Genomic DNA, 14,472 nt, shown 5'->3' on the forward strand with positions numbered 1-14,472 from the left:
GCCCGTTCCAGACTGCCTTTGGCCCTGAGTTAAAGGAGGCCTGCCAAGTGCACCAAATCCTGGGCCATGGACTTCCGCGGGATGCACAGAAGCGCACCCTCACTATGTGTGAGCCTGTGGCAGCTGTGGCTGCTGTGTCAGTCAGCTCCCAGGCAGCTGCCAGCGGAGGCCAGGCTCTGGCACAGCAGGTCCACCCTCCAAAGATCCAAGGGAGTGAGAGAAGGAATAGAGGCATCACTGAGAAGGTGAAGATGAGGGGCCCTGTGCCCTCACCCCCCAAAAACCAGACTTTCCATTTGAGAACATTCAGGTTCTTCCTTGTTTTGAAGCCTTTGCATCTGCTGTTCCCTCTACCATCAATGTCTTTCCCTTTTCTAGTTGTTTAACTCCTACCCACCCCTAAAGGCCCAATGCAAAAGTCCCTTCTACTGGATCCTAGCTGCTTCAGGGCCTACCTGTGTCATGGCACGTATCACCCTGAATCGTAACAGCCACTTCTGTACCTGTGTCCCCATCCAGACCTCAAGTTCCCTGAAGGCAGGAGTGGGTCTGACTCATTGTGAGGTTGCTGCATACGCATTATCTCCCCTTTGCATTATTGGTTAAACGGGCGGGTGGAGGAAGGGAGGATTGCTGCACGAACGTTTCCTAAGCTCCTGTTTACTGGCGCATCCATTCCACGCCGATCCTCCGCAGTCCCTCTATCCTGCCAGCGGCTCCTCCGTGGGGCAGGGGCGGCGGGAGTCACAGGGGCGTGCCCGAGAGCGGGTCGGGGCTGCGGAGAGAACGGGGCCGGGGGAGGGGGGGAACCCGACGGCTGCCTGCGGGTGAGCGGGGCGCGCAGAGCCGGTGGGCGGCCGCGACGGCAGCAGTGGCCCCGGCGCATCGAGGGACCCAGGGACTCGCGCAGATCGCGCGCGGCCACCTTGGTCCTGCCGGGGAGCTTTATTTCCAACCGAGACAGCTGAGGTTCCCAAAACCCCAGCGACCTGTCGGGGTCTGGAGGGCGCCGGGGCCCGGCCGCCCAGCCCAGCCAGAGGTGCCCCGCCCCAAGCCTGGCGCACCTGGCCCCGCCTCGCCGGGACCCCGCCCCCGCCCCCGCCCCCGCCCCCGCCCGGATCAGAGTCGATTCCGCGCCGCGGCTGCAGCTACAGGTGCAGCAGAGCCGAGCCGGCCGCGCTCCGAACGGCACCTCCCGCCCCACCATGGGCAACAGCGCGAGTCGCAGCGACTTCGAGTGGGTCTACACCGACCAGCCGCACACGCAGCGGCGCAAGGAGATACTGGGTGAGCGCGGCGCGGGGCTCCCGCCGGGTGGTGACCACCCCGTTGGCCTGTCTAGAGTCGCATCGGGGAGTCGAGCCCAGATGGGCCGCTCCAGCTCTGGCCCAAATGCCGGCGGGCGCTCCGCCATTGCTGCTCCCCTCCCCGGAGTCCCCGGCCGGCTCCCCGAGGGTCCCCCACCCTGGCCGGCTCTGAAACTCCCCGGGACCTGAGGATTCCGAAGACCCGAGTACGGGTCCGTGCGCCAGGGAGCGCGTCTCAATTGCTCCTCGCGGGTCGCGGGACACGAGCCACTCCCGGGGCCGGGGCACTGGGATGCTGGGACGCGAGGGCGCAGGAACGGCCCCGGGACGCGCTACGAGGCGTACGCGCTCCCTGTCGCGGAGGCAGCTTGCGCGCTGCGGCGCCTCCACCCGCAGTCACTGGGCGCCTGCTGCGCTCAGAGCCCTTGGGTCCCGCGGCCACGGGCGCCCCAGCCTGGAGTTCAGGGCGGATGATCGCCAGGAAGGGAGCAAACGCGAATGAGAGGCGCGCGTGTTTTTCTTTGAAAAAAAGCAAAGATTGTACTAAGGAATCCGTCTATTCTGGCATGTCGCTTATTACGTGGCGGCTGTTTTCCTTGTCGCTTCGTGTCCTCTGCGAGGAGGGCATCTTTACCCACTCGGAGTCACTCTCGTTCATGTCAGAGGCCCCATCCAGCCCACAAGCAAGGTGGCCGCAGTGAGTCGTCCTTGGCCAGGGCTTACGGGGTCAAAAGGTCAGCGTCTGGAGAGTGGCTTTGGCCAGATGCCACCAAATCGCCGCAGGCTGAGACAGGCCCGCTCCCACGCGGGAGACACCCCTGCCTAAGTCAGCACCGCGCGTTGGCACACCTTGTAATCTTCAATCAGATCGGGGAAACAATACTATTACATTGTGGCTTTAATTTGCACTTATTTGATGGATGGTTTCACATTTTAATTGGGTGTTTTGTTTCATTTTATTTTATTTTATTTTATTAATTTATTTATTTAGAGACAGAGTCTCCCGATCTCGGCTCACTACGACCTCCGCCTTCCAGGTTCAAGCGATTCTCCTGCCTTAGCCTCCCGAGTAGCCGGATTACAGGTGTATGCCACCACACCCAGCTAATTTTTGTATTTAGTAGAGATGGGGTTTCACCATGTTGGCCAGGCTGGTCTCGAACTCCTGACCTCAGGTGATCCACCCGCCTCTGCCTCCCAAAGTGTTGAGATTATAGGCATGAGCCACTGTGCCCAGCCAACTTTTTCTTTCTTCCTCTTTTTTTAATCCCATGGCAGCATACTGAGATACCATGACTTTTAAATGTTTGAAACCCAAGATATATTGGGTGGCTTGCCTGTGACTGCATCCCGAGGTAGCTGGGGACTCAGGAGCTGGAAGCCTCTGTGTGGGTTTGTGACTGCTGTGGTTTCTCCTGGGAGGTGAGCTGCAGCCCAGCATCGTCTGGTCCCAGCAGCGGTAGCTGCCTCCCCTATGCGGTGGAGCTCCTGGGGAGGGCCAGGACGAACCTTGGGGGTCATCTGACCCTCCCTCCCTGCTCATGATGTGAACAGGGCAGGTGTCCTGGCTACTGCCCCTCAGCAGGTCTGAGGTGGGGCTGAGGTTGAAGCAGAGGCCTGCTTGGCCCTGTTTGCGTTTCTGTCCCCTCCCCTGGTTGTCCCCAGCTTCCCCTCACAGGACTCACTGGGTATCTGGCCCCATGTGGAAAAGGCAAGAGGCACATGGCAGCCAGTGTCCTGGTCCCTAGGAACTCATATCCGTAGAATAGGAGCTGGGCCTACCCAGGGCCACCTGGAGGGACCCAGACACTCTGGGCTGTGGCCTCACTTTCCCAATCTGCAAAACGGGCAGTCGTCCTACCAGGCAGAGTAGGTGTGAGGACGAGATGAGACCTCAGCTGGGAAGGTGCCCGGGATGGTACCTGGGCCTCCGGGACATGGGAAGGAGCTCTCTCTAAAGAGGGAAGCCACAGGCCCTGGAACCAATCCAGGAGGCTTTCTGGAGTGGGTGACTAGGAAGGCTGAAAGACTTGGAAGCGGGAGAGGCACCTGGGGCCAGGGCTTGGGGATCACAAGTCTGCTCAGGGCCGGCTCTCCAGCTTGACCCACGCTCCTTTTCCTGCGTGGAGGAAGCAGGGGCTTCCTTTCCACCTGTTGTTTTCAGCTAATATGCTTGGAACGTGCCATTCCCTCCCTCCCTGGCACTGGCACAAGCTGTTTCCCGGGTGAATGTCCCTCCTCCCTGTTCTGCCAGGCTCTCTCTTGGTTAGCTTTGCTCGCTTAGTTCAGTCCCACCTCCTGCAGAAAGGCCTCCACTGCTCCCAGGCCTGGTCCAGCTGGATGGGGACCCCTCCTCTGGGTTCCCCTCCATGGCTACAAGCCCTCTGGGCCCTGGGCTCTTTGGGGGCACAGTTCAGGAGCTTGGATGTGGAGCTGAACTCCTGGCAAGGACCCTGACACCCACTCATTAGCCACGGATGAGTCTGTAAACAGAGGAAGGAGTTGAGGCCTGGGCGAATTAAAAGGGGTTAATAAGTCATACCTTCCTAATGGGGCTGTTGTGCAGATGAAATGAGGTGATACGTAAAGTGCTTATTCCCGGACTCGTGAGTATCAGCTGCGATAATAGTTAATGTCTCAGAGATAGACCTGGCAAGGCCTGTTGTTTCCCTAAGGGCAGGGAATAGTCTCCATGCCTGTGCTATTCCCAGTCCTCGCAAAAATGCTGTGAACTGCCAGCATCTCTCTATAGAAGAGGCAGGAGTGAGGCTCCGAGAGGGGTAGCAACTTGCCTGGGAACACACGGGCCAGGCTGGTGCTCAGGCAGCCTCCTGCCCCACCCAGTTGGCTCCTGCAGCCCATGCCAAGCTCCTGGGTGCTCAGGGATGTTCAATAAAGATCATAATCTCAGAGTCAGAATCCAGGAAGTCCTTGCAAAGAGCTGGCTCCAGGAGCTCTGTGGGTTGGGGCCAAAGTCCGTCTCCAGCTCCTGCCTGGGAGGGAGACATGCTCCCCAGCACATAACTTCCTACGAAAGTGGGGTCTCCTAGGCCAGGGCTGAGGCTCCCTGGCCTGAAAGGGCAGGACCGGAGCCAGCAAAACTGGTCCCATCAGAGATCCAGCCAGGCGTGGCCGGTGGAGTAAAAGGCAAGCTCTGGGTTTGTTTGTTTTTTTTTGAAAATGAATAGCTTTGTAATTTTGTTTGTTTTTAAATTATGAAAGCACGGCACACATGGTAATACAAAAATTCAAATAAAGAAAAACAAAAGAGGAAAACCCGGAAGCGAGACTGCTGGCCGTTGCTAGATTGCTTCAGAAAGGCCGGGACTGGGGCTCTGTCAGTGGTAACTGGTAAAATCCAGAACCAAACTGCCAGAGCCACGAGAGGAACTTGGGGCTCCATCTCCCAGCCACGGAGCTGCATGGCTGCAGCGCAGCCCCATCTCTGTAATGTACAGGGGCCTGGCTGCTCCCAGACCTTCAGAATATATTTGTCACTGGAAATGAAAGGCAGGTTTAGTGAGCGGCCGGTGAGAAGGTGAGCACTTTCCACAATTGCCAGATCCAATTAGGTCCCAGGGTGCCTTCCACAATGGACAGGGTCAGGCTTGTCTCTTGGCACAAAACCTCAGGTGGCAGGGATGGAAGCTGTGGGTAGGTGGCTTCCCGGAGCATTAGGCCAGGGCTAGGGAGGGAGACGTTTAGGAGGGAGGGGATTAGGAGGACTTTGCTGCCTTTGTGAGGAGAGGCTTGTCCCAGGTCGGGTTGCTCAGCCGCGGATGGGTGGGGGAAAGGCCACGCTGTATGGAAGCACTTCCTGCTGCGGCCACCAGGTGACATTGTCAACCCTGAGCAGCTTTGTGGTGGAACAGGGAGCTGGGAAGCAGGTGGCAGCAGAGGTGGAATGATGGAGTGATGACAGGCAGTGACAAGGGGCACCTCCCATATGGCCAGTGAGTGACTGTCATGCGATGGCATTTGGCCTCCCTGGGAAGGTGGTAGAACAGGTCTCCCTAGATGTTGCCAGAGCCAGGGCTTGGGGGCTCAGAGGGGTCCAGTGTGGAGGTAGTAAGAGGCCCCTTAGCTTTTGGTAACCCTGCTGGGGACAAGACAAAAGTGACTTTATTGCCAGCCAGTCAGGAGGGGCAGGGGTGGAGTGGCCTGCGACTGAGAGGAGTCTGACATGGGGTGGGCCCTGTCTCTGCCACTCTTGGAGGCAAGGGCACAGCAGCCTCTCTGGCCTGGCTGTCTGTTTCTGATGCAGTCCCTCTGCTCAGTGGCTCAGTGGATTTGTCAGGAGAATTTCTGGGCAAAAGTTGTAACTCATCAGAGTCGCACCAGGGTGATGCAACTGTCCTGCGGGTGCAGGGAGCTTTGGGCTGGCCTCCCTTCAGCAGGTCCTGCCTCCGACTCTGCCCTCTGGAATTTTATGAGCGAGCCTGCTAACTGATGTAAGTGTGCAGATCTGCTGGTGCCAGACGTTTCACACCTTGGCACCGGCTGCCCCTTCTTCCCCATGGGCCCCTAGGGAAGACCCCATGTCCATATGCTCACAGCCACAGAGGCTGTCAGAGCAGATGCCTTACAGATGGAGACTGAGGAGACAGGTCCAGAGAGGGACAGGGGCTTGCCCAAGGGCGCACAGGAGTCTGATTGAGCCTGATCCATGACTTTTTTTTTTTTTGAGACGTTTTGTTGCCAGACTGGAGTCCAGTGGTGGGATCTTGGCTCACCGCAACCTTTGCCTCTTGGGTTCAAGCAATTTTCCTGCCTCAGCCTCCCAAGTAGCTGGGACTACAGGCGCATGCCACCTTGTCCAGCTAATTTTTGTATTTTTAGTAGAGATGGGGTTTTGCCATGTTGGCCAGGCTGGTCTTGAACTCCTGACCTCAGGTGATCTGCCCATCTTGGCCTCCCAAAGAGCTGGGATTACAGGTGTGAGCCACTGCGCCCAGCCCTGATCCAGGATTTTCTCTGGGTGCTTTGTGGCAGTGTAGCCAAGCACTGCATCACTGCTGATGGAGTCCGAGTCCATATCAGGGCCCTGCTCAGCATTGTGCAGGCCTGGAGTCGGGGGTCGTGAGTTCAAGTCTTGGCTCTGTCAGCCTTGCTGCACGTTCATGGGCCCTTCTTTGCACCTCCCTGGACCTCAGACCCTTCATTTCTGTGTCCTGCCTGGACAGGGTGACTTCTAGCAACAGCTGTTGTTCATGGCCACCTGCCCAGATGCCTCGTGCCTCACCTGGGGCCACTGCTGGAAACTGTCTGTGTGGATCTGTGTATCTTGGTTCCAGGTGGCTGTGCACGTCGGGCTCTGTGCTACCCCACGGAGCAGAGAGCCCTCAAGGCACATGTGTCACCCAGCTACTCCTGCCATCCAGGCTGGAGGTCTGGGAGGGCAGAGTCACTCCGGAGGTCAGCTGAGTGCCCACAGCAGGACAGAGCTCCCCGGCTGGGCGAGGTTTGGGTGTCTAGCCAGGAATTGCAGGTCTGCAGTTGCAGGTCTGCAGTTCCTCGCGGGGCTGCCAGGGAGCTGTGTTTCTCCCTGTCCTTCTCTGCCTTGGGCTTTCCCCTCTCTTGTGACCCAGAGAAGATGGAGCCCAAGGCCATGGAACCCATTGACTCCCACTCCCCAGTCCCACCCATTCTCCCTGTCCCCCTTTCCTTGAGCCCCTGGAAGAGGCCCCGAATTGGTCAGTGTTCTCCAGAGACAGAACTGATAGGATCTATGTATCTATATATGTGTGTATGTATCTCTCTCTCTCTCTCATCTATTATCTATCATCTATCTATCTATCTATCTATCTATCTATCTATCTATCTATCTATCTATCTATCTATTTATTTTTGCAATTACTGTCACCCAGGCTGGAGTGCAGTGGTGTAATCACGGCTTACTGCAGCCCCGAACTCCTGGGCTCAAGCGATCTTCCCACCTCAGCCTCCCAAGTAACTGGGACCATAGGCACACACCACCACACCTGGCTAATTTTTAAACTTTTTGCATAATAAGGTCTTGCTGTATTGCCCAGGCTCATCCTGACCTCCTGGGCTCAAGCAAACCTCCTGCCTCAGCCTCCCAAAGTGCTGGGATTACAGTGTAAGCCACCATGCCTGGATCTATCAATCTATCATCTATCTATCTATCTATCTATCTGTCTGTCTGTCTGTCTGTCTACCTACCTGCCTACCTACCTACCTATCTACCTATCATCTATCCATTCAAAGAGGGGATTTATTAGGGGAATTGGCTCATGTGATTATGGAGGCTGTAAAGTCCCATGACAGACTGTCTGCAAGCTGGAGACCCAGGGGTGGCAGTAGGGGTAGCATGGTTCAGTCTGAGTCTGAGGGCCTCAGAACCAGGGAACTCGATGGTGGAACCCTCAGTATGGTATTGAAGGTCTGAAAGCAGATGGAGGGTAGGGGGTGCTGGTGTGGTTCCTGGAGTCCAAAGGCTGGAGTTTTGATATCCAAGGACTAGAGAAGCATGTGTACAGCTCCAAGAGAGGGAAGCAGGGGGAGAAGGAGAGAGGGATGGGAGGAGGGAGAGAGGGAGGGAAAGACAGGAGGGAGACCCTTGCCTCTGCCTTTTTGTTCTCTCGGGGCCCCAGCTGACTGGATGGTGCTGGTCCACATTGTGGGCAGGCCTTCCCCACTCAGTCCACTTACCCTCTGCCAGTCTGGAAACACCTTGACAGACACACTCCATAGCTCTTGAGGAGTTCCTGAGTCCCCTTGGCACTCAGCTCTGGTGCCCTTTGCCTTCTCCACGATGCCCACCCTGGCATCTCCATGACGCCCACCCTGACATCTCCTTCCCATCCTGCCATCCTCTGGTGCCTTCCTGTTGCCCTCCCTGCCCGATGCCCTCGACGGACCCATCCTCGCCACCTCATCTCACCCTTGCCTTGCCTTGGGCTGCACCGGAACGGCTCCTGCTGAGACGCCATGACCTGGCGAAGTCCAGGGACGCCTGCACTCTCTTCTTGTCCCTGAACCTCTGTGACCCCTAGCAGCTACCCACTTCCAAGCCCTGGCTTCAGTTACTACCCCATCCTGACTGCACCCAGGGTGACCTCAGCCACGGCCCTCTCCTGCACATCCAATCTGCACGGCGTGGTCGCGAGTGTTCCTGGCATGTCCCCACTCCCACTCCCCCAGGGACCTGGGCGCTCTGAAGCTGAAGATGGTAGATCTTTGCGATCTTTGCAAAGAGCGTGGGTTGTTTTCTCCTGGCAAGGAGTTAGTCAACTGACCTTCTTGGGTGGGTGCAGAGTAGACCCATTCCTAAGACAAGGCTTCTGGGGGGCCCACTGGAGGCTGGGGTATTCAGTGAGGCCTCTCTGCCTCAGTGGGTTGGGACTCCCAGCCTATGCCACCTCTGGAACTCCTTGGGTGCAAAGCTCCAGAAGCTACTGTTTTCAGAACTGTCACGGGGCTCCTGCTCTAGCAAAGCTTCTCTGGGCCCCGGGCCTTTGGCAGGAGCCCCTGTACCAGCGGTGTGGGCGTCTCGGGCTCCGAGTGCCATTCTCTGCTCTTTCAGCTCCTTGGGGGTCCCTCAGCCCCACGCTGCAGTCCAGCAGGTGCCTGCAGGCAGGTGAGGTGACCTGGGGCTCCCTGCATCTGTTTCCTCCTTGAGTCACGCCTGTGCTGCCCGTGCTCAGCTACCTCATGCACTGCCCAGTTTTTAGTTACTTCCAGCTGGCGGCTCCCGGGCCTGTAAGCTTTGGGCCTGCTCTTGTTAAAACAAGCCAGGGCTGGGTCATTGCCCCAAGACCAGCTCTTACTCTCAGAGCACCTTTAATGACAACAGCACCAGCTCGTGCCTACTGAGCGCTGGCACCCCCCGGGCTCAGACTATCGTGCTGGCCTCCCCACAGCCTGATGGACATAGAGGAACGGCATCCCCATTTCCCAGATGAGAAGACGTAGGCTGGGGGGGCCCCTGCTGTTGGCCAGGTCATGGCTGGGGATGGGCCCCTGAGGCTTGTTGGGACCTGCCTGTACTAGGCCTCCTGCCAGATGCGCCAAGTTAGAAACAGCCCAGAGTTCACGCAGAGGGGACTTAGGGGCATGCTTGTGGGATGGGCCAGCCCAGTGGCTGTTTCTGGGCTCCCAGCGGCTCTGGAGGCCCCAGCACACCCACAGGAGACAGGACCAGCCCATAACTGGGGCTGGGTGAGGGGCTGGCAGGGTGGGCACTGGTGTCCTTCTGTGTGCAGGTTTCTCCTCTCTGGTGGTCCAAAGTGGAGTCCCTGAAGGCAGGCTGGGGCTTGGAGGGCAGCTGAGTCCTAGGAGGTGCCGAGGAAAGCAGGAAGGGCACGGGGCTCCCTGAAGGTGGGCTGCACAGGGCGTGGGGAGGGACCCTGAGGCCGCACCACACAGGGAGAACTTAGTATCTCCGTTTAGCAGATGAGGAAAGTGAGGCCCACTCTCCAAGGTCAGGGCTGCCAGGCTCTGTCGTGGCTCTCGCTTCTGAAGGGTGCAGGAGTGGCTGATGCTTGTCTGCACCCAAGAGCTGGAGGCCTGGGCTGGCCCTCCCCAGAGCTGCTTGCTTGTGGCTCACCTGGCACAGGTGTGGCCTGCCCCTCCCTCTTGCCCCAAGGCTTGGCCTCCTTCCAAGGGGAAGCAGCAGCTGGTTGCCTGTGGAACGGGGACTGGGAGCGGGGCCGGGCTTAGGGTGGGAGTGGGGCTGGAGCTGGCCGGCCCCCAGGTAGGTTGGCTACTGCCCTGGGGGCAGGGGCATCCCTGGGTAAGAGGGAGGCAGTGGGCAGTGGTGCCCTTGGACCTGCGGTCTCAGCCTACATCCAGGCACACAAAGGGGACTTCGCATGCGACTCCTTAGCCCTGTGCCTGGGCCAGAGCCTTCCTGAGTGGGAGCTGCCAGTAGGTCCTCCTTGCTTTGCCTGACAGGAGACATTGCTTCCCTGCCTGGGACCACTTTGCTGCGGGCGCTGGGCCCCGACCTCTGGGCTGAGGCCCCCAGTGTGCCTGAATTGAGGCATAGCCTCTGAATCGTCCCCACTGGCCTGGACCTACTAGGTGGGAACAAGCTGGGATGAGGCCTGGCTCAGGGAGCAGCAGGGCCTGGCTGCCAGCGTGGGCTGTATGTACCTCTGCTGGAGTCCTGACTTCTGAGTCTGGCGGGATGAGGCTCGGTCGGGGGAGGGGGGCAGCAGGCCCTCAAGGGACAGGGCCTGTGTGCAGGGGCAAAGGGACCAGCGAGGTTTGCTGGCCACTCCTGCCTTCTCACCCCTTGGCCACCGCAGTGGGAAGGAGCGTGCGGAGGAGGGTGGGGTGCAACCCCACTGAGCAGGGCCTCACACCTCCCTGTCTTCCTTGCAGCCAAGTACCCGGCCATCAAGGCCCTGATGCGGCCGGACCCGCGCCTCAAGTGGGCGGTGCTGGCGCTGGTGCTGATGCAGCTGCTGGCCTGCTGGCTGGTGCGCAGGCTGGCCTGGCGCTGGCTGCTCTTCTGGGCCTACGCCTTCGGGGGCTGCGTGAACCACTCGCTGACGCTGGCCATCCACGACATCTCACACAATGCGGCCTTTGGCACAGGCTGCGCGGCGCGCAACCGCTGGCTGGCCGTGTTTGCCAATTTGCCTGTGGGTGTGCCCTATGCCGCCTCCTTCAAGAAGTACCATGTGGACCACCACCGCTACCTGGGTGGTGATGGGCTGGACGTGGACGTGCCCACGCGTCTGGAGGGCTGGTTCTTCTGCACGCCCGCCCGCAAGCTGCTCTGGCTGGTGCTGCAGCCCTTCTTCTACTCGCTGCGGCCGCTCTGCGTCCACCCCAAGGCCGTGACCCGCATGGAGGTGCTCAACACGCTGGTGCAGCTGGCGGCCGATGTGGCCATCTTTGCCCTCTGGGGGCTCAAGCCCATGGTCTACCTGCTGGCCAGCTCCCTCCTGGGCCTGGGCCTGCACCCCATCTCGGGCCACTTCGTGGCTGAGCACTACATGTTCCTCAAGGGCCACGAGACCTACTCCTACTATGGGCCCCTCAACTGGATCACCTTCAACGTGGGCTACCACGTGGAGCACCACGACTTCCCCAGCATCCCGGGCTACAGCCTGCCCCTGGTATGTGGCTGGGGCGGCAGGGCTGTGGCAGGGCAGGACTGCACGGCCATCTGAGGAGGTGGAGGCCCTGGAAGGGCCTTGGGTCATACCCAGCAGCCTCTCCCTTTTTGTGCTGGTCATGGCATGGCCACTTGCACTTGTCCCCAGGGCAGGAGGAAAGGCCACACAACACAGGCGAGGCCTCTGCTGGAGGCTGAAGCAAATTCAGGGAAGTAGGGTCTGAGAGGCATTTCACAGTTCAGGCTGCCTGAAGCCGCCATGACACTGACGGGGTGTCTTCCTTGAAGCGGGGCGCATAGCAACACTGCATGGGGAGCAGTACCCTTCCCATCTGCAGGCTCTTTCCCTGTCATTCCTTGCCATTGCCCTGTGACCCTCCAGGGGCCAGAGAGGACAGGGTGGGCCCCGCTCTTTGCAGCCCAAGGGGCTTGGCCAGAGCTGATGGGGAGTGGAAGTCCCAGGTATGGGCACCTCTGCCTCTGGAGACCGGGAGCTGGAGAATTTCTGAATGAGAAAGGAGGAAGGGGAAGGGGGAGGAGGAGCCGTCCCTCAGCCATTGCCAGCCTGCGCCTTGGTAGCCTCTGGCTGTCTGGAAAGAGCTGGAGTGACCTGCAGGCAAAGGGGGCAGGAGGAGGTGGCACTGGGGAGGTGTTCGAGCGCCTGAGTGTGTGCCTGTGTGCACCGGGGTGTGCCTGTGTCTGTGTGTGAGCAGGTCTGCCCTGTGACGGTGTGTGGATGCCTGCCCACGTGTGCAGGCATTTGTATGTGTGCTGGAGCATGCGCGCCCGTCTCTGTGTGTGTGGTTATGTGTGAGCGCTTACCCGGGTATGCAGGTGTTTGTGCATGTGTGTGTGCACCCTGGCTTGTGTGACTCTGGAATCCCTCAGACCGAATTCCAAGCCTGGGCCATGGCCTGTGCCCTCCATTCCGGCTGGCAGTACCAAGGCGGTGCTCTGCACCAGGCATCATCTCACTTGAACCTCACCACAGCCCAGGAAGCAGCTGCCTCCTCATCCATTGTCCCTGTTGTATACATAAGGCAGAGGTGCAGGGAGAGACGTGCCCGCCTCAGGAGGTGACGGGGCGGAGGGGAGAGGTGCCCGCCTCAGGAGGTGACGGGGCGGAGGGGAGAGGTGCCCGCCTCAGGAGGTGACGGGGCGGAGGGGAGAGGGAGGTGCCCGCCTCAGGAGGTGACGGGGCGGAGGGGAGACGTGCCCGCCTCAGGAGGTGACGGGGCGGAGGGGAGACGTGCCCGCCTCAGGAGGTGACGGGGCGGAGGGGAGACGTGCCCGCCTCAGGAGGTGACGGGGCGGAGGGGAGACGTGCCCGCCTCAGGAGGTGATGAGGCACAGGGAGAGAGGTGCCCATCTCAGGAGGTGACAGGGTGCAGAGGGGAGAGGTGCCCATCTCAGGAGGTGGCAGAGCAAGAATCTGGACCCAAGTTGGCGCGAGTGCCTGCTGTTAGCCACGAGCCTTTACCTCTCCTGAGCAAAGTGAGAGGCTCTGGGTACCTGGTGCTGGCCCCGCCTCCTGTGGCCCTGCTGCCCTGGCTTTGCGGCCGGGCTCCCTGCGTCCTGAGAGCATCCTTAGGAGGTGACGGGGCGCAGAAGGGGCAGGAAGGGCATCCCTGTGGTGGAAGCTGGGCCAAGGCTGCATGCTGTTGAGCAATGGGGTGGCGTGGTGGTGGTGCAATTGCAGGTGCTGAAGCTGGGAGCACTTCCTGGAGGAGGTGGGTGGGGGTGTGTGTGTAGAACAAAGGCTGGAGGGGACAGCAGGTGCTCAAGAGGCCCTTGGAATGTGACAAGCAGTGAGGCTGGCTGAGGCCCAGGTTGGCGGGTCACAGGGCTGAGATGCATGGGCATGACACCGTGGCTTGGCAGGACTCAGGTAGGCACTCAGCACTGTGCAGGCACCGCGGGGAGAACCCCCCCCCAGCGGTGGGGTCTGCCAGACCAGAAGGTGGGGTGGGGCCAAGTGGAGTGGGGCACTGAATTCTGCAACTACCACCTGGGGCAGGCGCTCCGAGCCGAGCCTGTGGGTGCCTCTGCCATAGCGTCCTGGGCTCAGCTCAGGCCACCAGGCCCTCCAGCAGCCAGCACCAGCCTTCTGGGCACCCAGGGAGTGGTGGGTGGCAGGGAGGGCCAGAAGGGTGGCCTTGTGTTTGGCTGAGCTGGACGTGGGCACCCCAGAGGCGACAATGTGTGTGCATTATGTACACCCGTGTGTGTGTGTGTGTGCACGCAAACATGTCTGTACATGAGTGTGTGCACGCCTGCCACGTGTGCGGGTGTCTGAGTGTGCTCACGGGTGCGGCCCCGAGGAGAACCAGCCCCTCAGCCCCGGCCTCCTCTCTACAGGTGCGGAAGATGGCGCCCGAGTACTACGACCACCTGCCGCAGCACCACTCGTGGGTGAAGGTGCTCTGGGATTTCGTGTTTGAGGACTCCCTGGGGCCCTACGCCAGGGTGAAGCGGGTGTACAGGCTGGCAAAGGACGGCCTGTGAGCCCGGACTGCCTCCTGGTGGCGGTCATCGTCCCCCACCGGCCCCTTGGCCTCATGCCCCAGCACCGAGGGGCTGCATTTCCTTCCTGTACCCTGGACTGCTGCCCTTGTCCCCGAGGAGTGTCCTGGGCAGCCACGCCTGGAGACAGCAGTGTGGGCTTCAGGGCTCCACCTGCACGTGGAGTTGCCCTGGACCTTCAGCGTGGCCCTCCCTGTCTGGGCCTCACCAGGTGAGACCTAGCCCTGCCCCACTGTGACCTGCGTGCTCTGAGCCCACGGTCCCCACGGAGCTGACTTCTCTGAGGTGCCTGTGCCCTACATTAAACCCAGCGTTTGTTTCACAGCCCGTGGACTGTGCTCTGAGGGGGTGGTCTGGGCTTGAGCCTGGCCACAGGGAATGGGGCGCTAGGCCACCCCAATGGGTGGAGCTTGAGGCCTGAGTGCCGCTTCCTCCAGGCCAGGCCCAGGTCCTGCCATGCACTCCTGGCTCTTTGTGGGATGGTGGCTGCTGCTGGGTGGTGCTCCCTGAGGGCCTGCCACTGTGATGTGCACACACACTGAGGTGTGGACA

General features: G+C 60.1%; 1 protein-coding gene across 1 annotated transcript; it reads left to right on the plus strand.

Annotated features, from left to right (window-relative positions):
• Positions 1 to 1,083: 1,083 nt before the first annotated feature.
• On the plus strand, positions 1,084 to 14,244 carry DEGS2 (delta 4-desaturase, sphingolipid 2). The gene is made up of 3 exons (XM_050796760.1): positions 1,084 to 1,287; positions 10,656 to 11,398; positions 13,756 to 14,244. Exons 1-3 carry the CDS (start codon positions 1,206 to 1,208, stop codon positions 13,900 to 13,902), a joined length of 972 nt encoding a protein of 323 aa, XP_050652717.1. The 5' UTR covers positions 1,084 to 1,205; the 3' UTR covers positions 13,903 to 14,244.
• The last annotated feature ends 228 nt before the right edge of the window (positions 14,245 to 14,472 follow it).

The sequence above is a fragment of the Macaca thibetana genome, chromosome 7, assembly GCF_024542745.1.
Source record: "Macaca thibetana thibetana isolate TM-01 chromosome 7, ASM2454274v1, whole genome shotgun sequence".
NCBI lineage: Eukaryota > Metazoa > Chordata > Mammalia > Primates > Cercopithecidae > Macaca > Macaca thibetana.